The sequence below is a fragment of the Artibeus jamaicensis genome, unplaced genomic scaffold, assembly GCF_021234435.1.
Source record: "Artibeus jamaicensis isolate MK-2021 breed Jamaican fruit bat unplaced genomic scaffold, CSHL_Jam_final contig_387, whole genome shotgun sequence".
NCBI classification, from domain to species: domain Eukaryota; kingdom Metazoa; phylum Chordata; class Mammalia; order Chiroptera; family Phyllostomidae; genus Artibeus; species Artibeus jamaicensis.
Genome location: NW_026521812.1, coordinates 22165535 through 22190505, shown reverse-complemented (window position 1 = coordinate 22190505; position 24971 = coordinate 22165535). Strand labels below are relative to the sequence as shown.

General features: G+C 39.9%; 3 protein-coding genes across 6 annotated transcripts in view; 1 reads left to right on the top strand and 2 right to left on the bottom strand.

The window, feature by feature from the left end:
- Nucleotides 1-986: 986 nt before the first annotated feature.
- On the bottom strand, nt 987-16606 carry CD164 (CD164 molecule). Its single transcript, XM_037159013.2, has 6 exons — nt 16314-16606; nt 13309-13398; nt 11888-11959; nt 10233-10268; nt 4898-4942; nt 987-3492 (listed from the first exon to the last, which is right to left on the bottom strand). The coding sequence occupies exons 1-6, from the start codon at nt 16483-16485 to the stop codon at nt 3326-3328; spliced, it is 582 nt and encodes a 193-aa protein (XP_037014908.2). The 5' UTR covers nt 16486-16606; the 3' UTR covers nt 987-3325.
- A 333-nt stretch (nt 16607-16939) lies between these two features.
- CUNH1orf35 (chromosome unknown C1orf35 homolog) lies at nt 16940-22840 on the top strand. 2 transcript variants are annotated; one of them, XM_053664875.1, is made up of 3 exons: nt 16940-16995; nt 17302-17384; nt 19542-22840. In XM_053664875.1, exon 3 carries the CDS (start codon nt 19823-19825, stop codon nt 20543-20545), a length of 723 nt encoding a protein of 240 aa, XP_053520850.1. In that variant the 5' UTR covers nt 16940-16995; nt 17302-17384; nt 19542-19822; the 3' UTR covers nt 20546-22840. The 2 variants fall into 2 exon arrangements, with proteins under 2 accessions (XP_053520850.1, XP_053520849.1); XM_053664874.1 differs by lacking the exon at nt 16940-16995 and adding an exon at nt 17002-17190.
- PPIL6 (peptidylprolyl isomerase like 6) overlaps nt 22810-24971 on the bottom strand; it is a 35733-nt gene continuing 33571 nt past the window's right edge. For all 3 annotated transcript variants that reach the window (XM_037159006.2, XM_037159007.2, XM_037159008.2), the window contains one exon: nt 22810-22921. In XM_037159006.2, coding sequence (XP_037014901.2) covers nt 22810-22921 — 112 coding nt within the window. The remainder of the gene's footprint in view (nt 22922-24971) is intronic.

The window sequence follows — 24971 nt, the reverse complement described above, 5'->3', positions numbered from 1 at the left end:
AAATATGACCAATAATGAACAAAAAAAAAATCAACAGAAAGTAACCCAGATGTTAGAACTAGCCCATAGGCTATTAAAAATTGTTACACTAGATGTTCAAAAACCAAAGAAAAGTTGGCTATGTAGAAGACATAAAAAACATAAAAATATCTGAAATTAACTTCTACAAATAGACATCTAAAATTAAAAAAATACATTGGACATCACCAATAGATTAGACATAGCACTAGTGAACTCAAAGACAGTAATAACCTGACATGAAACAGAGATTTTTTTTAAAAACCTCAACAGTACATGGGTGAGCTGTGGATCAACTTCTCATAGCCTCTGTAGAGTCTGTTGAAAGAGAAAGGACAGAAAAAATTTTTTGAAGAAATAAAGGCTGAAAATTTCCCAAACTTGATGAAAACCATAGATTCAAGTAACTCGATGAACCCCAAACACAAGAAACAAAGAATATAGCAGCATAACACATCATAATCAAGACATTATATTCTCTTACTCCAAATTCTATGGTTTAATGTAGAATATAATCTTGGCCAAAACATGGACCAAAGTACCAGATTTCATATACTAGCCATGTGGTTTGCTACTAGGTATTTACACAAAGTATTCTAAGCAAAAGCCTAATTTTACTTTATATGCGATCTGAACTAAAAAGGCAGTTACAAACAAGATTTCAGATTTGTAACAAATGGCAGCCTCATAAATTTGTTACTTGGTAGAGCTTAAGTGGATGATTTCTACTGATTTGCGGAAAATCTATTTGCACACCACTCCCATACATATAAAGTCATCCCTCCAATTATCATTTCTAAGACTCTGTTCTACACTAATGATTATATACTTCGGTTACTCCCTGGTGGTCTTGGGGAGCAATAAAAATTGAGTAGACAACTCATCCTCAGTGATAAGGTAAATTCACTAGCATTAAATGTCATAATTAGAAAGCAACACAGTTCAGTTAATAAAAAACAACACATTAATTCAATAAACACAGTTTATTTTAAATCAGTTTTGTACATGATACAGATTGATTTTGCAGTTTTTAATAAACTAAAATAGAAATTTCTTAACAGCAGTGTCTGCCTGTACAACAAATATCTTAAGGTAAAATAAGCTATTCTGATAGAATTACATCTGCATGAAATAATCAGATGAAAAATCTGAAAAGGTTTCTATATACCTTCTGGATTAAAAAAACCCAAAAATTATTAATGGCTCCAGATACTAAACTGCTAAAGGAAGAAGGGGAAAAGGCTGTGAGTTCTGTTTAAGAGCTCTTCTGGTAAAACCTAATTTCTTATCTATGATTTTGTTGTTAGAGAAGTACTCAAAATTACAGAACGTGAGAGGCTTCATCAGCTACATTTTCACAAACACTGCTCTGTGTTGACATCAATGTGTGACAAGGTATTCACAGCTAGGTAAATGACAATTATACCACCGTGGCCACTTTCTGCCACTTCGGGAGGAATGGAAACCCTGCACACTCTGCAGTACACCTCGCACCTTACAGCACTCACTGAACACGAACAGCCATGGCACCGCAACCGAACCTTCTGTGGGGTACCTACAATATTACTACTAATGAAACACAAAGATGTGAGGTAAACCTACCTTTTCCCAAAAACTTTTGAAGCCAGAGAGTTTAAACAATTAAGGCACTTGAAAACATTAGGTGTATGTACAAATGTGCAAGTAAAACAAACTTTAGCTGTACCAGCAAGTAACTACGAAACAAGTAAATCTTCATTTTAAGAACCTTTAATATAATTACCTAAATGTAAGGAATTTTGGCTTATGAAATGGACCTAAGTAACTTGTCATTCCTACCATAAAATACTGAAAACCAAAGGCTAAATTCGGCCACTATAGGCTCAAGAAACTAAAACAAAAAAATGCAATGACCTAGAAAAGCAAAAGCTCATTTTTAACTAATTTAAGCCTCTGAACTAATCCAATTTGTCAAAGGCAGAGAAGAAAAAGTATCCCTCTAAAACCAAAAAACATAGTGCTCCTAAGAAAAATAAATAAAAGTATGCATGCATGCTCACTATACTACGAGAACTAAACTAAGGATGGGGGAAGAAGGAAAAAGAGAAAGAATAATCTGTTTATCCAGGGCAACCATTGAAAACCCACAGTAATCTGATCAACCAAAAATCCTTACAGAGTTTCTGAAATTACATTGGTCACACTTCCTGTTTCAAAACTTAAAATGACTGTCTCATTTAAACAGTAAATGATTCTAAAGCCAGTTTCTTGCCTCATGAAAGAAGTTACTTTTCAAGACAGCTTGGTAAAAATCCTCTTGAGATACAACAGTGTTAGGATATGTTTTGAAATACAAAGGAAAATATAATTAAATCAATTTTAATCTCTATTATATTTTTAATGACTATAAGAAATACATTGGGAAGTTCAATATATGAAGATTTTCAACTTTGTATAACATCTTTTAGCTTAAGTTACTCAGTTATGAAATAGTAAGTTTTCAATTAAGTACTAACAGCATATCTAAAAGCAGGTTTTACTACTGCTCACATAAACCTTTTATCTTCCTTAATGGGAAACAACAAATCACAAACATTTTACGTTACAGTCTACCTTTCAATCTGTCTTTTAAGGCACTGTTCTTTATTTTCTCAATGATATAAGGTGCTTTACAAGTATTAACAATAACCTGCTACACTTTAATGGTTTGTATACCTTCCATTCATTTCTTTAAATCTGGAATGTAATTCCCTGGGAGGCCTTTTATTTCTAATGCAGAAAAAATGACTGTTCTCAAGCACAAAACTTTACTCTAAGAATACAGTTTACTTTATGGAGAGCAAGCTTACACATTTATTCCATTTTAAAAATGGTTGCCAAAAATCCACCTGATTGATGCTCACTTGGCACATTCTTCTCAGTTCTGGTCACTACATCCTGAGTTAGGATGGCAATAATGCAGCTTTCAGGCTTTACAATGACTGTATCTAACTGCCTGACGAGTCACGAGGTCATCTGTGCAGGACAGTGTTTCCCGCCTTGCACAGTTACATTTGGCATGTCAAGAAGAGAACATAATCCCACAGCAGCAGCCATTAAAAATATAAGACGACAGCCACAAGGATTCATGCAGAGTATTTGAAATATTCCTGTTGAACAAAATGATTTCACTGATTTTTCTTCAAACACAATGCTCCAAAATATCTTATACACATCCTTTGAAAATGTAAAGATCCTGGAATAGCGTCTTCCCTGTGGGACATCTTGAAAGATAATATTTTGGTTTCATTGAGTTACACGACAGTCCTTGTGAAGCTAGTGGGTTTGTTTACAGAGTGTGGTAGTTTCGTTCTTTTGATTTGCAGAATTTATAGAGAAAGAAAATTACAGCCTGCACACCCAAGACAAGAACAATTCCTCCAATGAAACTGGCTGCATCAAAGGTAGACTTTCGCATAGGCTGTGAAGTTGGAGTTAAAGTGGTATTAGTTGAACCTGTTAAGATAGAAGAAACAGTAAGTCTTATTAGCTTCTATCACGATTTCAAGACCCACCTGAGTTTCTATTTTGCCATGTGTTAAATTCTATAAAGTATTTCCTCTTCAGTCAAGTCTTTACAACTAAAATTTACTATCTGCTTGAGGAAGACAAATTATTTATCAAGCCCATGCTTCACAATGACTGGTGATATCAAGTGGTCACCATAGCTATACAACTTTAATATGAAAATGACAAAAAAAGACTCTCCTGCTGTATAAATTACGCCCTGGGAACATGTGAAGCACTTTTAAAAATTGCAATTTCTTCAAATATTAATTTGTATTGAAAATTCATACAACTTTTGAATTTTACTAAATGCATGGTGTAAATTAAAAAATTTGGCTGCAAATTTTCAAATAAAGAAATCTTAAATATCTGCAATTTATAATTCCATAAGCAAAAGAACTTATTAAAATTATCTTAAATCTTGCTCTGTAGATTTTACATATGAGATAGTCATTATCAAGTCATGGGTGGGGGGAGGCACAAAAATTTGAATTCCTTCTTCGAGTAAGATGATTCAAGTGACGCACCATCTCACTTTTTGATGAAAAAGTTTCTTACTTAAGATAACTTTAACATTTTTCTTAAGTAGAATATCAAATAAACACTGGTTCCAGTGGCTTTATATAATAAGTAGACCTAATTACAAATGTTCTGTATTTCTTCTTGTGAAGACAGAATGGTTTCACTAAACATGAAATAAAGGTAGCATAAGAATAAAACCAAAAGACTCAGATGATTATAAAAGATTAATCAAAAACAATGGTTTCTGATTTTACATATGGATAGAAAGGATTCCTAATCTGTGTATCTACTGTGTCTAAATATAACATAGTTTTAATATGTCAAATCATTAATTAAAGTTAAATTTCACATGTACTTTCAAGAGTTATTACAAAGGAATTTAAGAAGTAGTAAGAAATACGGCCAAGATGCACAGTAATAATGATCTTGGCTTTTTAAAGTATTTCTCAGTAAAAAGGATGGCTTTATTATTATCTTCAGTCAAACCACTATGGTCTAATACAGCACATAACCAATTCCTAACACTAATCATTATTTAATTTCTAGGTTATAAGATATTAGACTTCACATACAAGCCACACTAAAGAGGTTTTGGAAAAACATTTCATTCTAATGTGTCACACCAAATGTAATTACACATTAAAAACCTAGGTAAGGACTCTCAGAAAACCTGTCATTACTGCTTTAACAGCCTATGTTGGTCTTCTAAAGACCTATAGGAGTTTCGTTTCAGTTCATAACCATTCATAAGTAAACTGCAAACTGACAACAAACAGTAAGTCAACAGCGACGCACATGCATCCTGCCTCGCTGTTCAGAAAGTCTCGATTACCTGGCACAGTAGCTGTGGAAGAGGAAGGCACAGTTGTGGTTTTAGCTGGAATAGAAACACAACATATTAATAACTTAAATCTCTGAAGTTGTTATCTAGTATGTACCTTTTTAAAGTAACACTATCAACTTCCGCATGCTTTCCATTTTTTAAAGACTAAAGGCCGAATGGTTTCAGTTAATGGTTCACTAATTTACGTACATATACAAAATACTAGCTTTTAAATAATTTTACAACATTAAGCAATCATAAACTGGACCTCTGCTATTCTACGTGCAAAATCTATGTGTACATCCAGATAAGGTTTGCAAAAAGACACGCAAAAGGGTAAGAATTAGTGTTTATGTGAGGAAACTATAGTTTCTTTACAAGTAATGTTGTTTCTAAGACAAAAATGATTGACTTAAAAAGTCAAGGTAAGAAGTGCAACTCAGTATTTACTATGTGTCTATCAAAATCTGCTTATCTTCTTTTAAGGGGTTGGCAAACTTTTCTGGAAGTGGCAGAAAGTAAACATTTTAGGCTTTGTGCACTGTGTAGTGCAAAAGCAGTCAAAGACAACATGCAAATAAACAGGCATGGTTGTATTTCAATAAAACTTTATTTATAACAGGTGCCCTGAGGCCGCAGTTCCCCCATTTAGAAGAGCCCAGTGGAAACTTTAGTTTACTGCTCAAATAGTTATCTAATGACGTCTGTAAGGAAACATACACTTGATAAGAATTAGACTGAATGTAATCTGTGTAGGAACTAAAGCACCATATTATGAAACCTTTGTTAGCACTGAGACTATTGTTGGATAGCAGTAAATATGTTAACACTCGACAGATACTTTCATACACTTTGTGTCCCCTTTTCTCTCACCAGTGTACACATTTTACCTACTCTAATCTCATTCCGCCACACTATGATCATCCTATAAGGAAGTATCTCTAACAGGACTGATTCCTTTACAGAATTCCCAGATTAGAGGGTATGATTATTTTAAGACTTACAACCCCTTCAAAGTATTTTGTTGTTGCTTATACATTCTATGTTAACTTCAAAAAATATACTTTACAAATTACACATGTATCAAGTTATCTATCTTAAAACACTATTACTAATTTTAACATTTACACACTTTTACTTTTGACCAAAGTATTACATCGACAAAATTTTTTTCCTATATAAGTTCCTTTTACATTTTGTATGATGACGACTTGGTGATAATGAACTTTCAGCTTTTACCTTGTCTGGGAAGCACTTTATATGCCCCTCAAATTTAAATGATAGCTTTGCTGGATAGAGTAATCTAGGTTGTAGGTCCTTGCTTTTCATACCTTTGGATACTTCTTGCCAGTCCCTTCCACCCCACAAAGCTTCTTTTGAGAAATCAGCTGACAGTCTTATAGGAACTCCTTTGTAGGTAACGCTCCCTTTTCTCTTGCTGCTTTTAAGTTCCTCCCTTTAACTTTTGGCATTTTTACTCATTTATTTTTAGATTTTTTTAAGACAGGAAGAGAAGGAAAAAGAGAGAGAAACATCAACATGTAGTTGCCTCTCATGTGCCTCCAACCCAGGCATGTGCCCTTACTGGGTATCAAATCGGAGACACTTTGGTTCACAGGCCAGCACTCAGTCTACTGAGCTACACCAGCCAGGGCTATCAACCTTTGGCATTTTAATTATGATGTGTTTCAGGATCAACTTCTTTGGGTCCAACTTGCTTGGGAGACTGAGCTTCCCAGACTTGTATGCCTATTTCCTTTGCCAAATTTGGAGAGTTTCCTGTAATTTTTTTCAAATAAGTTTTCAATGTCTTGCTCTTCCTCTTCCTGCATCCCTGATTCAGATGTTGGTATGTTTGGAGATGTCCCAAAAGTCTTCTCAAAAGTTCATTCTCTTCTGAATGGTTTCTTCATTCTGTTCTGGATGTTTCTTATGCTCCAAATCACTGATTTGAATCCTGGCTTCCCCTTCCCTTCACTGTTGGTTTCCTGTGAATTTTTCTCTATTTCCCTAAGTCTTCATTTCTTCCCTTACGCTTCTGCCACATACAATGTTATCTCTGACTACCAATGACTGAGAGCATTCTGACTACCAGTGTTTTGAACTCTGCATTTGATAGGTTGGCTACTTCCACATCACTTAGTTCTTTTTGTGGGGTTCAGTTTGTTCCTTCAATTGGGTCATATTTTTTTGTCTCCTGATTTTGGCAACCTCCCTGTGTTTGTATACTCGGTAGGGCTGCTTTGGTTCCAGAGCTATTAGGCTGTATGGGGCAGAGCCCTGGGTAGTCGCCAGGGGAGGGCAACCATGGCTCCATGTGTCAAAAAGGGTCAAAGAGGGGACAATGCTACTGTACTAACTTCTGGGAGCTTGCCTGGCCCTCGCCCTGTTTCTAGTCACTCACTTCCCGTATGAAACCGGTGCCCCTCAGCAGCTATCCTGGTTGTGCTTCCAGGGTGGGTGGGTGGGTGGGTTTAAACTCTAAGTACGGGCAGTTTCTTCACCACCCCAATCCCCACTGGGTTTACAGCCATAGGTTATGCGGCTTTATTTTCTCCCAGTGTTGGATGCCTGGGGCTGGCTTGCTCACAAGGTGTCCCCATGCATTTTATCCACCAAATATGAATGTGGGGTTGCCTGTTCTACTCGTTGCCACCGCCTCCCTGCCCCTCCTATCCATCTGGATGAATATAGCTTCTTTTCTTTAAATCCTTGGTTGTCAGACTTCCATAGAGTTCTGGGTGATTTTCTGGCAATTCTTTTTCCGTTTTAAGTTAGTTGTATTCCTTCCTATGGCTGTGCAATGAAGTGAGACATGTCTACCTGTGCCTCCATCTCGACCACATCTCAAATTGGTGAAGATTTTTGTTTTGTTTATATACATTTGTAAGGCATTTTTCAAAGTGTGGATTTTATAAGTAATTTTTTTATTGATTGTGCCATTAGTTCTATTTCCCCCCTTCATTCCCCTCCACCCTGTGCACCCCTCCCCCACCATTCCCCGTTAGTTTTATGACCATGTCTCTAGTTCTTTAGATTCTATATATATTTCCCCTACTATTCTTACCCTCCCCCCTTTTCTATCTACGATCTATGCTACTTATTTTCTGTACCTTCTCCCCCCTTTTCCTCCTCCCACTCCCCTGTTGCTAACCCTCCATGCGATCTTCATTTCTGTGGATCCGCTCCTGATCTAGCTGTCCTCTTAGTTTGCTTTTGTTTTAGGTGTGGTTGTTAATAACTGTGAGTTTGCTGTCCTTTCACTGTTCATCTTTTTTATCTTCTTTTTCTTAGATAAGTCCCTTTAACATTTCATATAATAAGGGCTTGGTGATGATGAACTCCTTTAACTTGACCTTATCTGAGAAGCACTTTATCTGCCCTTCCATTCTAAATGAAAGCTTTGCTGGATAGAGCAATCTTGGTTGTAGGTTTTTGGATTTCATGACTTGGAATACTTCTTTCCAGCCCCTTCTTGCCTGTAAGATCTCTTTTGAGATATCTGCTGACAGTCTAATGGGAACTCCTTTGTAGGTGACTGTCCCCTTATGTCTTGCTGCTTCTAGAATCCTCTTCTTCCTTTTAATCTTGGCTAATGTAATGATGATGTGCCTTGGAGTGTTCCTCCTTGGGTCCGCCTTCTTTGGGACTCTCTGGGCTTCCTAGATTTCCTGGAAATCTATTTCCTTTGCCAGATTGGGGAAGTTCTCCTTTATTATTTGTCCAAATAAGTTTTCCACTCATGGTGTTCCTCTTCCCCTTCTGGTACCCGTATAATTTGGATATTGGAGTGTTTAAAGATGTCTTGGAGGTTCCTTAGCCTCTCCTCATTTTTTTTGAATTCTTGTTCCTTCGTATTTTTGTTTCATCATTTTTTTCTTCCTTCTGGTCCACTCCCTTGATTTGAGTCCCAGTTTCCTTTCCATCATTATTGGTTTCCTGTGTATTTCCCTTCATTTCAATTAGTTTAGCCTTCATATGTTCCTCTAATATGTGGCTAAAATCAACCAGTTCTGTGAGCATCCTGATCACCAGTGTTTTGAATTGTGCCTCTGATAGGTTGGCAATTTTTTCTTGGCTTAGATTTATCGGCTATGGGGCTCTGAGTTCTGCTTGAGCCATGTTTTGATCTGTTTGCGCCTGTTACATATGAGGAGAGGAGCCTTAGGTGTTCACCAGGGTGGGGGCCACCCAGGCCCCTGGTTTGTGATACTGTATGTGGGGGCAGGGTCAGAGAGGGAGCAATGGCGGGCCCCTCTGCTCCTTCCTGCCGCTGGGGCCTGCTCAGTCTGTCTCAATGCTTGCTCCTTCGCTAGTTTATCTGCTCGCAAATGTGTGACCGTGGTCAGCCGCCTTGTGCCTTCACTGGGCCTGCATGTCCCTACCCCACACCTGGGATTCGCCCTTGGCTGTCTGGGTTGGGGGATCTTTTTTGCCCGACCCACTCCACTGCTGGCTCCCCTGCTCTTACCGGTCTAGCTCAGTGGTTCATTGTCCTCAGACTCTGTATTGTTCAATTTTCCGTGGTTTGGCTGCGTTTATTGTTGCTAAAACTTTGTTGTTTTTAGATTTGGTTGTGCGAGAAGGCAAAGTGTTTCCACCTACGGAAACACTTACATCTTGGCGGAAGTCCTCAAATTGGTGAAGATTTTTAATAGAAGATGTCACCTAATGCTACTGAATGTAGTGAAAAACTTTCAAATTGATGAAAATAAGAAGCCTATCTGTCTGGAAAGCAATCAGTACCAAAAGCCTTAAAACAATCATTTAGGAATGCCATTTAAATCAACCCTATCAGAGATGACAGCAAATATTTCCCTGTAAGGTATTCTAATCAAATTATTTAACCAAAAGCACAACATGCAAAGTGCACACAATGACACCTGTAGTAAAAGGGAACCAATTCAAACGTGCAGGTGCATGTATTATTGAATTTCATAGTAAGTTTATTTATTTGTATATACATATAGAAAAGACTAAAAGACCTCAAATTGGTTAAAACATTTTGGTGTACCTCTGAATGACGTGAATTATAGGGTACTTCAACTTCCTTTACTGTTTTGTATTTACGAAGATTTTTTACCAAGTCCATAAAAAGCAGTTTGTTGACTCAATGCACAAAGCTGCAAGCAATCTGTTCAGCTCCATGAGTGTGAACACCACAGCTGTGTATCACTGTCATGACAGCACATGCTAATGTGATCAGCGTGGTCAGCCATTACTAAGTATGTCTACTAATTTTAAAAATTACACTAACGACTTTTAGGTATTTACTAAAATATTATCCATCAAAAGAGCTTTAAAAATCCTGAAAGAACATGAGAAAAACAGTAAATTATATTACCTGTAGAATTGGTTGGCGATGGAGCAACCGTGGGCGCTATTTAAAAAGCAAACAAATACGTTAGTCAAAGGTGTGTAAATATCACAATCTGTTAACACAACTTCCTAACCTGCAGCCATTTGAATGCCACTTACAATTTTTACATTTTAGTACCATCTATCTGTGAAAGAGACTGACAGTTTCTCTTACCCAGTGTTACACCCTTCTTCCTTAGAAAGAGGAGCACCAATTTTTAACCACACTTCCCTTCCCCCAGCAGACGTTTCCCCACCTGCCCTGCAGCTAGGTAGCCATGTATAACTTCCAGAAAGCATACATAAAGTAGATACGGGCCTCCCCTTTAAAAAAAATTTTTATTGATTGATTTTTGAGAGAGAGGGAGAAAGGAAGGAGGAAAAGATAAAGAAACAGTGATTTGTTGCTCTACTTATTTATGCATTCACTGGTTGAAACTAGCATGTGCTCTGATAGGGGTCCAACCTGCAACCTCGGTATACTGAATGATGCTCTAACCAACTGAGCTACCCAGCCAGGACTGATATGGGCCTCTCTTTCCCTTCATCTTCCTGTGGCAGGAAAACCAATTACATAGCTGAAACATGAGAACTCACTTTGGAGAATAAGGTTCAAGCCCATTTCTGAGGAATTATAGTAAAAACCTAGGAGCAGCCTGGGTCCCTAATAGTTGTAAAGCTGCTACTGTAGCCCGCTAGCTGTACTTGAGCCCAGGCCTCCTTTACAGGATAGCAAAGTGAACTTATTTCTTAACCATTCTAATTTGATACATGATTAAAATAAGCAAATTATTTGTTCAATTTTTCTTTACTGTCTCTTAAGATGTTTCACTTAATCGTTTTTATAGGCAATATTAAGAAATCAAAAGTCTGACATAGTTATTGGTTTCTCTAACAAACATTAAAATAACCGTTAAAATGTTTGTTCATCTACCACCTAAATGATGTTATTGCACTCTACATAGAGCATAACTGATCTCACGCTAATGAAATTCTAAGTTACAAAGTTCAAGTTGGGAAGGGGGAAGATGGGAAAATTCCTACCAAAAATTAGTTAATGGTAGTCTTTTAAGATTACTGATACTCTTCAGAAAAACCATTTGCTCAATTTAATTGTTAGCTATGCACCAAATTAGGAGTTTGACTTTCCTGTTAAGTTATTGTCTTGTTAGAAAAATCCACTGTTTCAGCTAGGAATTTTGAGTATTTCCTGAGCAAAGAGTACAGGTTTAAGAGTGATCAAGTTCCTCAAATTATAGAAAATAGATAAAGAGATTTACTTAACCATAGCACATACTATGTGGACACTATGACATTCACTAGTACTACAATCAAGAAATTGTCAGAATAAGATTGTCCAGGCCTATTGAATGCAAATAGAGAGTCTAAACAGCAGTGAGTTTCTAAGAGAGTGAAAATTATAATAATTTACAGCATTCCCAGCATAGCGAAATCATTCAACCAAGCTTCGAAACACTGTTCTTTTAGCAACCAATGTAAATGCTATTCACATTGAAACTTATACCAAGATTAGAACTACAGAAATGCTTCAAACCAAGCACTGAAATAAGGCTTCCTGAAGCAATAATCTTCTGCACCTCTCTGTGACCCTTTTCTCCAGCAGCCAGTGTGAACACTTACCATGACAGAAGTCTGTACCATTCACCACCTGGCAATCAGTGACTGTTGAATTATGTGAACAGTAGCTTTTACCTGTTATGGAAGAAAAAAAAAAGATAAACAGCATCCATCATTCAATACTATCTTTGACTTTATTACTGAGCTCCAGGACAGCTTCCAAAAACCGAACTCAGGCATAAATGCTATAGAAGACTATTCACACAACAACAACATACTGTTATTCTTTCCCCCACTATTTTAGCAATATGATACAGCATCTTTCCAAATATAATCCTTTTAAAATCCACATGAAAATATGGAACAAATAAACCAGAAACATAGATCTTAGAATTGTGGTATGACTGTTGTCCAAGGGAGGGCTGCTCAGATGCACACGAGCACTGAATCAGCAGGGGGAAGTGGTCAGGATTGAAAAAGACTCAGTAAAAAGGGAGGTGCCGCCAAGGCTCTGCGCCTCTTACACTTTCTAAAACCAGTTGCTAACGGAAGACTTATAGCAGGAGTAAGGGAGTGTTTCCCCCCACAAATCCCACAGAAGGGTAATTTAAGCTCCAAAACTTGCTAACTGCCATATATATGGGGTAGGGCTGCACTTTTAAATTTCATTTTATGTACTTAAAAAAAGAAAGTGCCTTTTATACAAGAGTAAACAATCCCAAATTAAGCTAATACCTTAATTTTAAAAAGGTTTTTAAACTTTGTTACATATTGATATAATATTCAAAATTTAAAATTTTCAATGAAGAGTAAAGAAGCTTAACATGTAGCTTTGGCTTTTTTTTTGTATGTTAAAAAAAAAACCCTGCTACATTTTTAACAGAAAAAAATGTGAGCACCTTACATTTAGAAAACAACAATTTACGCTGTACTCCCATGGTTCTAACATAAACCTAACCGGCATTTCCAAGTATCGCCATCTAACTCTTTATTTCTCAAATTAAAGTAACTTTAAAACTTAACAAAAGTACAGCAAAGGATGAGGTGACTCCCCACCTCATCCTCCCCCGCTATGTTTCATAAGGTCTAAGTTCATCTAATTGGACACACGGAGAATAAATGCCTCCAACACTTTTCTGGGGAAGTTTCCAGAGGAAAATTTCACAACTTCCTTTCACAGCTATTTGCACTGTATTCTACAAAGATCTATAATCTCTCTTCCTTTAAAACTATTAAGCTTTAATTATCAAGTATAAAGAATTAAAGGGGGCTAAGGGAATGGGTGACAAAAAGATTTTAGGGGGAAGTGTTAGGAAATTGGTACTATATAGGAAAAGTACTTGACTTGTCAAAAAAAAAAAGTGCACACTGACATAAATGTTCTACATAATTTTCAAATGTTTGATAACCTGTAGTATTTTTTAAAGTCTTGTAACAAAACAATTTTGCATTCTCAAAATTAAAACAACCTCAAAGTTTCTTACCTTTACATTCCATCCAAAAACAGGTAGTATTAGCGATAGTATTGCTAGCATTAACACAGGAAATGCAGCTGTTACGGTTTTCACAGGTTTCTGGGGTAGGGAGGAATGTAAGAAATCAATTAATTGGCAACTGATATTGAGTTTGTATTACCATTTTTTCTTTAACACAGTAAGCGTTACATAGGAGGCTTACTAGTTCAGAAAAATGGTAATACTTTATAGCCTATCAATAGATGAAAAGGTAACAAACATGTAATTATACATATACAGTGAAATGTTATTTAGTCATTAAAAAAGGGAAATCCTGTCATACACTGCAACACCGACAGTCCTTGAAGACATTATGCTACATGAAATAAGCAAGTCACGGAAGGACAAACACTGCATAATTTCATTTTTATGTATCTAAAATTCTCAACTCAGCCCTGATCACCCTGGCTCAGTTGGTTGACAGTCGTCCAGCAAAAGAAACAGGTCCCTGGCTGGATTCTGGATCAGGGCACATGCCTCGTTGGGGGCCTGGTTCCTGGCTGGGGCATGTGCAACAATTCAATGTTTCTCTCTCTTTCTCCCTCTTTCTCCTCCCTACCCCCATCTCTAAAAATAAACAAATAAAATCTTAAATAAAAGAGTCAAACTCAGAAGCAGAAAAGTAGAATAGTGGTTGCAAGGCACGAGGGCAGAACAGAGAACAGTCCAAAGACTATAAAGTTTCATGCAAGATGAAAAATTTTAGAGATCTATATATCATTGTACTTACAGTTAAAACTTATAATACCCTTAAGAATTCACTGAGGGTAGATCTTATATGTTTTTTTAAACCACAAACACACAAAACTTTGTAAACTGGTTAAGAAATTCCGATTGTTTAAATGACTTACGAGGCCCGAGTCAATGAGAGAGAGAGAGAGAGAGAGAGAGAGGGAGGGAGGGAGGAGAAACACAAGTTAGTGGAACACTGAGTACTTCCTGGTACCTATTTAAAACCCACCCCTTTTACATGGCAACTCTTTCACACACAGAGGATTTCGTGTTGCATTTTAAAGCATCCTTAAAAAATAAAAATATTGGAGAACAAAAAGGACAGTTACGAGGCCAACAATATAAACAGAGCGATCACTGCCCCAAAACATCAGATGAAACACTACAATTTTTAATAGTAATAAAAATGTATTATGGGTTAAGCCCAAGATTTGATGATGCCCATTCTGAAGAACCCCAGAGACTCATCATTAATAAATGATTCACTCTTTCCAAGGTCCTCTAGGACCGAAGAATAAGAGACAACACATTTGGAGGGGGCTACAGCCATGTACATGTAATTTAACAAATTAGTAAGATCTTTTTAAATAATTTAAGCCAAATGTCCCAGAAACAAGACTTCAAAGAAGGCTAAAATTACAATTCAATGTCTGGACAAATAGACTATAAAACCGGGCTTACATTTCCATACTTCATCATCAGTATTTATCCGAGACTGGGGACATGTGTGGGGGGAGGGGTTAAGTCTTTCAGAGGTTTGTACACAGATGAAAAATGCTAGTTGTTTAAACTCTCGTGTTTGATGATGAATGTTTGGGTAGCATAGCATGATACAATGAACTGAACCCTACCTTTCAGACTGCAGCCTATACAACTACCACTTACAGAAAACACAAATCATCTCCTTTGTATTCATTACATTACACAAAGGCAATTAACTTCATATTTCCAAGCTTCTCTTTAAAAAACAAAAAACACAACCAAACTACAATTCTGAGAGGAAACTGCCAAGTAATTAGGAGATGAAACATATGCCACTTTATCATCTTAAAAATGGGGCAGGTTAGGACTTCCAGTATTGAACTTCCATTTCCTTTCATTTAAAAAACTTAAAATGTTACCATTACATCACTCTGAATCTAACAAATACTTTTCAGTTTACTAATATTTTATTAAGCTTTTATAAAATACAAAAACTAGGGAAGATATTGTACAACAGTATGATCAACCTTAAGAAAAACAAGGTAAAAGCTGGCGATTATTCATTTCATCAAAATGCCAGTTACTTACCCACTATTACCTAGACTAACCAGCCATACTAGACTGCAAGTTTCATATACCTAGTTTCTTCACCTTATTATTTCAAATTTATCTTCCATTATTTTCTGTATTGTCACGACATTGCCAAGGTTCAGAGTATGCCTCAACCAATAGACTGCAAAGACTAACATAAGGGGGTGTTCCTGATTGGGGTCTAGAAAATCGACAGACCTGGTTCCATACCCAGCTTCACAATATACTATACATACGGTCCCAGCAGTTACTTCCGCTCTACTTCTCGGGTTCACCACCTACCTTCCAGTTTAGCCTAAGAGACATACTCGAAACACTGGATACACGAATGGGTACTTTTCCTCGTTTGCACGTAGCACGGGGTGTAAAGTTTTAATTAAACGCTCAAACTTAAGGTAAATCTCATAACTATCCGCAAAATTAAGGTAATTAAATCCCAGGCGACTTATTTCTCAGACCCAAGTCTCAAGACACAAACGAGAACCAGTATCTTCAGTTTCCCCTCCCCCCTTCTGCCAACTTTTGAAGAAGCCTCCCTTCGGTCTGAAGACCTGGGTGGACAAAGGACTAACCTTAGGGAGAGGGAGCTCGGTCTCCTCATCAACTTAGGAGACGCGTCGGCTTCCCCCATGATCAATCCCAGTGCCGCCACCACGCAAGGAAGCCACGTCCCTTCTTCCAAGCCTGCGGCAAGGTGGCGATTTTATAATCTCCAGTTTTATAAAATACCTCGAACTGAGAAACTAGGGTTATAAACTCTGTAAAGGCCCCCAAGGGCTCCGCCGCCCCTTCTCACCCCGGCGCTTCGCCACCCCAGCCACCCCGAGCCCGGCCCCGACTGGACTAGGACGGGCCGCCATGTTGCCGGAGCGTGGACCATGGGCAACAAGGGCAGCTCGCCCGGGCGAGAGTACGAGGGGGAGCAAGAAGCCGGCTGGGCCGGCACCCACCTGGTACTGGAATGGTGACCGGAACGGGGGTCGTCGACGGCATCGAGAGTGAGTGGTTGGTGGTCGCTGAAGTCGTGCTCGGGGCCAGGGTAGTGTTCCCAGCCTCGGTCAGCACACAGAGTACGGCTCGGCAGACGACAGCCCAAAGCAGCAGGCGGGAGAGCCCCGACATCGCGCCCTCACCGTCCGTCTTCTGCCCAAAACTGCAGCGCACAACGCTCGGTGAGCACCTCAAGCTCCTGCAGGACCTCCTTGCACACTCTACTCCCCCTGCAGGAACGCGCTGGGGTCACGTGAGGGACCCTAGCCGTTGCGGGGGCGTAGCGGGGCGGAGCCAGCGTGTAGCCGATACCAACTGGAATACTACGGGAGGGCATCTAGAATAAACCGAGGGAATAAACCGTTGTCCCCCAAAGAGACTGTAACATTCCAAGACACCGGAATGTTGTAAATATGAAAATGGTTTTTTTACTCTAATATTACCACACGGGACGTAACTGAGCTTTTCTTTTTCCTGCAATAAGGAAAGCTCCCACCCTGGCTTGGATGGAACAACCTACGTGACGTAGAAATGACGTCAGTCCAGAGCGACCAGTAAGACTGTAACTGCTGCAGCCCCACGTGACTTCAGGGCCTCGCTTTCCGGACTTGAGTTGCCCAGGACGGAAGTTGTCTCTGAAGGGTGCGTTACGACAGGGTAACATTTAAATTTGGGCCGTGCTTCCGCCTTCCCAAGGTCTTGAGTATATATGTACTTAATAGGACCCGTGCTTTTTACCTTAGAAGTCGATTTTTCTGGAAGTCACCCCGTGTTGGGACTCCTTGGGGAAATGGAGACCACGTGGTTAAGGGATTTCTGCCCCGCCGCCCACGTTGGGTGAGCCGCGAAAACACCGAAAGTGGTCTCCTGCCTTCTTGCCGGGGCCGCACACCGTCTCTTACACACTATCCTAACATGACTTTTCCGAATTTCTTCTTGCTATTTCAGTGTTAGCAGCAGCCTTAGTCAGAAAATCGAAGACGGATCTGAATTGGAAATCCATCTGATGGCTTCCTATCTCAACTTTGCAGGTGAGTGAACAGATTCATTAGTGACTGGACCAAAACACACTGATTGCTTAGCGTCAGGGCTTGATTTAGAAATGCCTGTTAATTTTCTGTCGCTGCTCAGGCTTTTTATTATGGGTGAGCGCCATCTGATGTCCAGTCTCACAGAAACATTCACAAGTGAAGCCATGCTGACATCAAATGGTAAAAATTGGACTGTAAAAGCTAAGTATCTAATGTCTGTTTTCAGCTATTTGTGTTTATCATGGTAACCTTAATCATGCACATTTACTCTAATAAAATGCACACGAACAGCAATTGCTTTTGAGAGATCTACTTTAATATGAAAGCACCAAAAGGATATCTGCATAAGTGCTGTTAAACAAAATCTTTGAGGCCAAAAGTCCTGAAAGGGTTTGTTGAGCTTGTGCTAATCAGGAAAAGGACCAGGTCCTAGGATATGTAGTTTGAACCATCAGCAGCAGCAGGGCTTAATGGAGATGACGGACATGTCCACCGTCTTGGGGTTGATGGGGACTGGAGGTGCTGTTTTATACAATGAGTTTGAAGCAGAAAAATAAGTTTCAAGAGAATTTACATTGACTATACATAAGGGATAAGCCCCAGAAATCTGATTTTAGAGGCTCGAGCACTGATGCACACTGAAGAAAACGAACGTGTGATTTAGCACATTTTCAAAGCTCCCTATCAAATACCAAACTTCGTAATTTGTTGTATATGTTACTATTGAGATTGTTACAGATATTTTGTATGTTGTATGAAATGTATTTGAAATATGGACTGATTAGATTTGTAAGTTTTAAGTTGTGATTCCATTTTGGGAATGGTAATAGATAGTACTAATCACTAAAGTACTAGCTTAAAAAATGAGTTTCCATACAGGAGAGAATATCACAAGGTTCGAGACATCAGTTTTAATTTTGAGTATGAATTAATTCAGTCAGTTGAAAATTAACGATGTTAGAATGGCTAATACTAAACACAACAGGGGCTCGATGTTTCTTGATGATGCTGTCCTGTTAGTGGCAGCTTGACTGTTTTTGTGTGAGTTGATATTCCAGAAGGGAAACCAATTTTTAAGTAATATCTTCTGTGGGTCAAGCACTATGGGAAGTATCTTCATATATTATCTCTGTTAATATTCAGACCACTATGAGATAGATGGACCCTCGTTTTTACTAATGAAATTGAAGCTCCAAAGTAAGTAGTGATAGTTAGTGATTGTATGAATTTATTAATGGAAGGGAGCTAACAGCTTTTTCACTTCTCTGCTCTTCTCACAAATGAGGGAGAGTTAAAGGTTAAGTAATTTAACTGCCATAGTGCTAGATAGCTGGGACTAAAACATGCCTAATTTAAAATGTGTATAAAGTAGAAAGATTTAGACTAGGATCCTGAGGTTACCAGCCTAATCGTTCACTGACAAATAACTGGCATTGTTTACAGTTGGGGGAAATGCTTTATATGGAATTTAAGTGTTTCTTAAATTTCCTAAAATAAGAATGTCCATATACCACATTCTTTTTATTAATGTGGCTTAGTGTAAGATGCATACAGCCTGTGTACTTGACTGTGACATATCAGCAATTAGGGCAAGGTCATATAACTAACATTTTGTATAGATCATCAGAATGACTACTCTCATATTTGTAGACTTGGAAAAATCTAGAATTCCTTCTGTTTAATCAAATTACAGTTTTCAATTTGGTTAAGTTAAAGTCTTATATTTTGGAGTTAAGTGGGATAAGCTTTGAGTTCTTTGTAACAATCAGTTTCTCCAAACATGTTTAAAAATACAAATCATTCTAATACATACTATGTTCTGATAGAGAGGTATTACTGTGTGTACCTTTAAGTGGGGGTAATAAGAACCAATGCATGTACAAATCAGCAAAACTTCTTACACAGCCTGAGACTGGAAAGTGAGTGAGAACTAATGGCCTGTGAATGTGCCATTCTTTAGAAAGTTTGCAGTGTTCTCCCTTTACACTGCAGCTAAATGAAAAATAAGGGAGCTAGAATCAGTTTCTTACACCCATGCAGATAATCCAGTTCTTTCACATAAAATACTTAACATCGTGATGTACAGGTTCATTGTCAGTAAGAATTACTCTGCTCCCTGTTATTGTACGATTAATTCTTGTAATGTGTTTTAACCAGGATCTCTGCAAAGCATTGGTTTCATTCATCGCATGCTTCATTAGCTGGTGAGAGTCCCTCTGCTCCCTGCTTTGAGACGTACCCAGTGTGACCACAGGAACCCATCCAAAGGCCCAGAGAGGATCTGGAGGCTTCAGACAACAGCCTGAGTTGTCAGGTTAAAAGAGAGGAAGAGGAGATAACCCCTCTTCAGTGATTCCCAAATCTGGCTGTCAGTCAGTCGTTGAGGGGCTTTTGAAAATACAAGTTTTGGACCAGAGGCCACACGGACAGCTGGCACCATGTTTGGCTCCAGCAGAGGCGGTGTGCGGGGTGGGCAGGACCAGTTCAGCTGGGAGGATGTGAAGACTGACAAGCAGCGGGAGAACTACTTGGGCAACTCGCTGATGGCCCCAGTGGGCCGCTGGCAGAAGGGCCGTGATCTCACCTGGTATACTAAGAGCCGAGCAGATAGCACAGGGATGAGTCGGGAGCAGGAGCTGGCGGCCGTGAGGCAGGCAGAGCAGGAGGCACTCATGGCGGCACTGGGCTACAAGAACGTGAGGAAACAGCCCACAGGCCTCAGCAAAGAGGACTTTGTGGAGATCTGCAAGCGTGAAGGAAGTGACCCTGAGGAGAAGGGAGTGGATCGGCTCCTGGGCCTGGGGAGCTCAAGTGGCTCTGCGGGCCGAGTGGCATTGTCCCGAGAAGACAAGGAGGCAGCTAAGCTAGGACTCCCAGTATTTACACACCATCGAGTGGAGAGCAGTCGGCCTGGGGCCTCCCCGGCCCGGAAAAAGCCCAGGCCAGAGGAGAAGGCAGAACCAGGCCCCCAAAGTCACAAGAAGAGCAGGAAAGAAAAGAAGAAGAAAAAGAAGCACAAGAAAGAGAAGAAGAGAGAAAAGGAGCACAGGACCAGGGCAGCCTCCTCACCATCCCCGGCTCCGTCCAGGGCTCGCCATCGCAGGCACGATTCTGACTCCTCGCCCTGCTGCAAGAGGAGGCGAGGGCATGACAGTGACTGAGGCCCAGCTCACTGGGACCCTGCCTACCCCACACACGCTCCATCCTCAGTGAAGCCTTTGAGCACGTGCCCTGCCAGGGAACTGGAGGACAGGCTTGTGGGAGCCCTGCCAGGCCTCTGTGAGCAAGCAAGGTATCCAGGTAGTGCCTCACCCCCAGATGGCTGCAGGGCCAACCAGGATGGACATACCTGCCTTAAGGCTGCAAGAACTGCTACTTCTGTTTTCTTTGTGTTGACTCATCCTTTGTGCTTAAATAAACTTACTTTTAGCTGAACAAAAAATGCAGGTCCCTGAAGGTTACACACTGGTAATTTACTGAGCCCTCACAGTGTAACAGGCCCCACTCTAGGTCCTGTCCACAGGGTACTGATTCCTTGAATCCTCACAGCTCTCTGTGGTGGTTACTATTTTGAGATGAGGAAATGGAGGCACAGTGGATTCTTTTGCAGCTAGGGAGTGACAGAGCCAGGATTCACACCCAGGCTGCCTGCCTCTAAGACACACATCCTTAACTGTTGTCTCTGGGTCAGTTGAGAATGTGCCCATCCACTTCAGATCTTAGTATAAAACCATATGCTATATTGTAATGAGCTATTATATTAAAGAGTATGTGTGTGTATAAATATATAACTATGCCGATTTTCAGGAGTTAGGGATGGTAGAGGGCAGGGCATTAGATAGAACTACAAAGGGGTAGGTAGCCCCAGGGAAGTCTCTGTAGTACTGGGAAAGTTGTGTCTTGGTGTCAGTCACATGAGTCTACACATGATGAAATGACAATGTATGTTGTACCTATGTCAATTGCCTATTTTAGTGTACTGTATTGTAGTTGAATAAGATGCACATTGGGGAAACGGGGTGATTGGTACACTGGACTGGTCTGTACTATTTTTGCAACTTCCTGTGTATCTGGAATCTTTTTTTTTTTTTTTTTAAATCATACTTACCTTTGGCAAGCCCCAAGTCATTTAGAGATCTGTCTCTATAAGGTCGGCTCAGAGAGAGATCACATTTGAAGACAAGCCTGCTAAGGGTAAGAAAAGCACAATGGCCCTGGGTGGAGCAGGGCTGCAGTGGTAGTGGTGGCAGTGGTGGCTGAGCAGGGTCACTGAGTCAAGATCACTGAAATGGGGGCTGAAACCATTCCTTAGGTCTTCAGTGATTCCCAAACAACTCGTGCTCAGCGTGCTAAGTAAGAACCTCTGGGGGGAGAGCTAAATGAATGCGCAGAATCCCTGTCTCAGATGTTGGAGACTGAGTAGGGCAATGACAGGATCCAGCAGTCTTGTTGCAAAAGTTCCTCAGGTGACATGGATTTGAAAATCTCAGATTAAGGGGCAACTGATAAAGCTGGATCCCCGCTTTAGGAATCAACCACAAGGGGGACTATAACCCAAGCCCTAGGTTGGTATGGCTAAGAGACAAGTATTCACGTCCCTAAAAACGTCCAAAGATGTTTTTTTCTCAATGTTATGTGTAAACAGGGGAATTTAACAATTTTTTCTTCTATTGTCCCTCCACCTTGGTTATTTAGTAAGTTTCTTATGGCAGATAATTACAAATATTTTAGGGTTCAAAGTCCATTATTTAGGTACTGCTATAAATGAATGGTTTTGGCTACAAGTAACAATACTCTACCAACAGTAACATAAACAAAGGTCTATTTGTCTCCTGTATTAAGAGGTCCAAAGATAGGCAATTGGCTGGTACTGGTTACAGAGTTCAAGAGTTGGGGCTGACATCTCTGCAGTTCTCTTGGTCCTTGTTTTCCCCTAAAGATTTTATTTATTTTTAGAGGGAGAGAAAAGTCAATGTGTGGGTGCCTCTCCTGGGCCTCCTACTGGGGACCTGTCCTGCAGCCCAGGCATGTGCTCTGTGGGAATCAAACCAGCGATCCTTTGTTTTGCAGGCTGGCACTCCATCCACTGAGCCACAGCAGCTAGGGCAGTTGACCTTTCATGGCTCCAGCCTCTTTGCATTTAAGACTGTGTGAAGGGGAAAGGGCAAGATCACTGGCATTCTGCTCCTGTCTCACTGGCTAGAATTGTATCCCATGGCCACTCCTGGCCGTAAAGAAGGCTGGGAAATTGAGTTTTGTGTTTTTACAGTCTCTGGCAAATGCACAAGAGAAAATGGGGAGATACTGGGTGTTGCTTGAGACAACCTGCAGCATCTGCCACAGCTTTCACATTAAGTTTTATTAAGCATGGCTTAAATCTAGAAACAGCTGATCAGATAATTACTGGGAAACATTGGTATGAAAATCAAGCATAAATATTTCCACTGTCAATAATTGTACATTGTTGTATTGGTCTTTCATTCTCGGTTGGAACCAATTCTAGTTGTTGGAGAACTTCTTTTCCTTCAATTAACTGCCTAATGTAGGAGAAAGTGTGGAAAATTTAGTCAGTCATACATTTTCACATTTAGCTTACATCCCTAAATTGAGTCCTATCTAGCTTAGCTAAGGATATTTCCTACAAATTAAATTAACATCAGTCATAAATATCTTAAATAGCTCTCAATGTGTCTGTATTGCCAGGGTTCCCTTACACCTATCTGGGACTCTTATGATCTGTTACTCTCAGCCATCAGCGTGGAGTTTTAAAAATGCAAATTGATTGATCTTGCTTCCCTGTTTAAAGTACTTCAGTACTTTCCCATTATCCCTGTGCTAAAACTGAATCTCCACTCTGGCCAGCATCCACACACCCCTCTAGGGCTACCTGGCAGTATGCTCTCCTTGCACTCTGCTCCAGCCAGACTGGCTCTCAGTACCTTGGTGTAGCACCTTGAGCCCTTCCTGCCACAGCTGTCTCCTTTGCTCTTGCCCTACCGCAACCCTTTTGCATGGTCACTTCCTGGCCTTCCTTCAGATCTTAGCTCAGTCATCACTTTCTTGTGGAAGTTTCCCAGATCCCTTTATAGGGATTACCAGGGTTAAATTTGATATTTATTTGTATGTTTCTTTGATTCATTTCTGATTCTCTTCTGAGAATTCTCATGCCTTTGCTTAATACTCAACACCTAGCACATACTGAGCACCTAATCAACATCCACTGGATACATGAATAAAAGCTCAAAGCCACATTAGTTAAGAGTCTCTAGACATTGACTAGCCATTAGGTGGAACTCTGATGGTTCAATTAAAAGAGCCCTAAGCACAGCACCAGTGCCCTCTATCCATGCTTGCTTGGGTTGAAGTGTGGCTTCAGAGAAGGAGTAATTTCCATTTCATGTACCTTCAGAGGGACACAGTGCTGACACTGATCATGCTCTAGTCATCTTTGTCATGCTCTATTTTTCCCATCCCACTCAGAAACATGACACACAGAAGGTACATTGTGAGGATGAAGAGCAGGAGAAAGGGGACAGATTCACCTCTCCAAAGAGGTGACACCTAGTCTCCAAATTGGTTTCACGAATACTGAAGAAGCACCTACTGTGTGCACCATGTGCACTGTGATAGGTGTTAGGGCACAAGATGAGTAAGACCCAGTCCCTACTCCAATTGTTCACAGTGTGCCAAAGAGGACAACAACCAGCTTCATCTTGGTAATCAGGGAGGTTTCTGACCTAAGCCTTGAACAGAATTTTGGCAGGTTGAAGGGAGGCAGAACAAACAAGCGAAGGCTCAGAAGTTGTTATGGGAGTGATGGTACTCTGCTCCAGCTGTAGCTCAGCTGCCACATCGACAGCTTCCAAAATCTACATCTCCAGCCCTTGTCCAGCCTGAGCACCTACTCCTGGTATTCAGAAGTTGCCACCTGCTTGTTGTGTCTTAATCCGAATCATAACTTGCCCATGCTAGGTTCATGATCTTCTCTCCCATATCCTTCTGTTTGTATTCTCTATCTTGGGGAATGGTACCAACCATTCAACAGGCTCCAAAATCCTAGGAGTTCCACTAGAACTTCAGTGTCCAACATGGGCATGTGTGGCTATTTAAATTTAGTTAAAATGAAATAAAATTTAGTTCCTCAATTGCATTAGCCATATTTCAAGTACTCAATGGCCATATACAAAATTTGTGGTTAAGATGAAGACTGGCATGAAATTTCTCCATGTAATGAAGAGTTAATAATTATCCCCATGGAGTGGCTGGAATAATGTATACTCAAAAATTCTAACACTTTACATCATTTCAGGGAAGACACTTAAATAATTAAGTAGAGATATGAAACACAAGTGATGAAAAGTATATCATCCATTTTAGGTCCACATGCCTATAAGCATCTTGCTAATAATTTCTGGTAATAATTACCTAAAATAGTCCATATGTTAAATTGCTCAATAAAAAAAGAATTACTTGCACCCTGGCTGGTATGGCTCAGTGGATCAAGTGCTGGCCTGTGAACCAAAGGGTTGCCAAGTTCAATTCCCAGTCAGGTCACATGCCTTGGTTGCGGGCCAGGTCCCCAGTTGG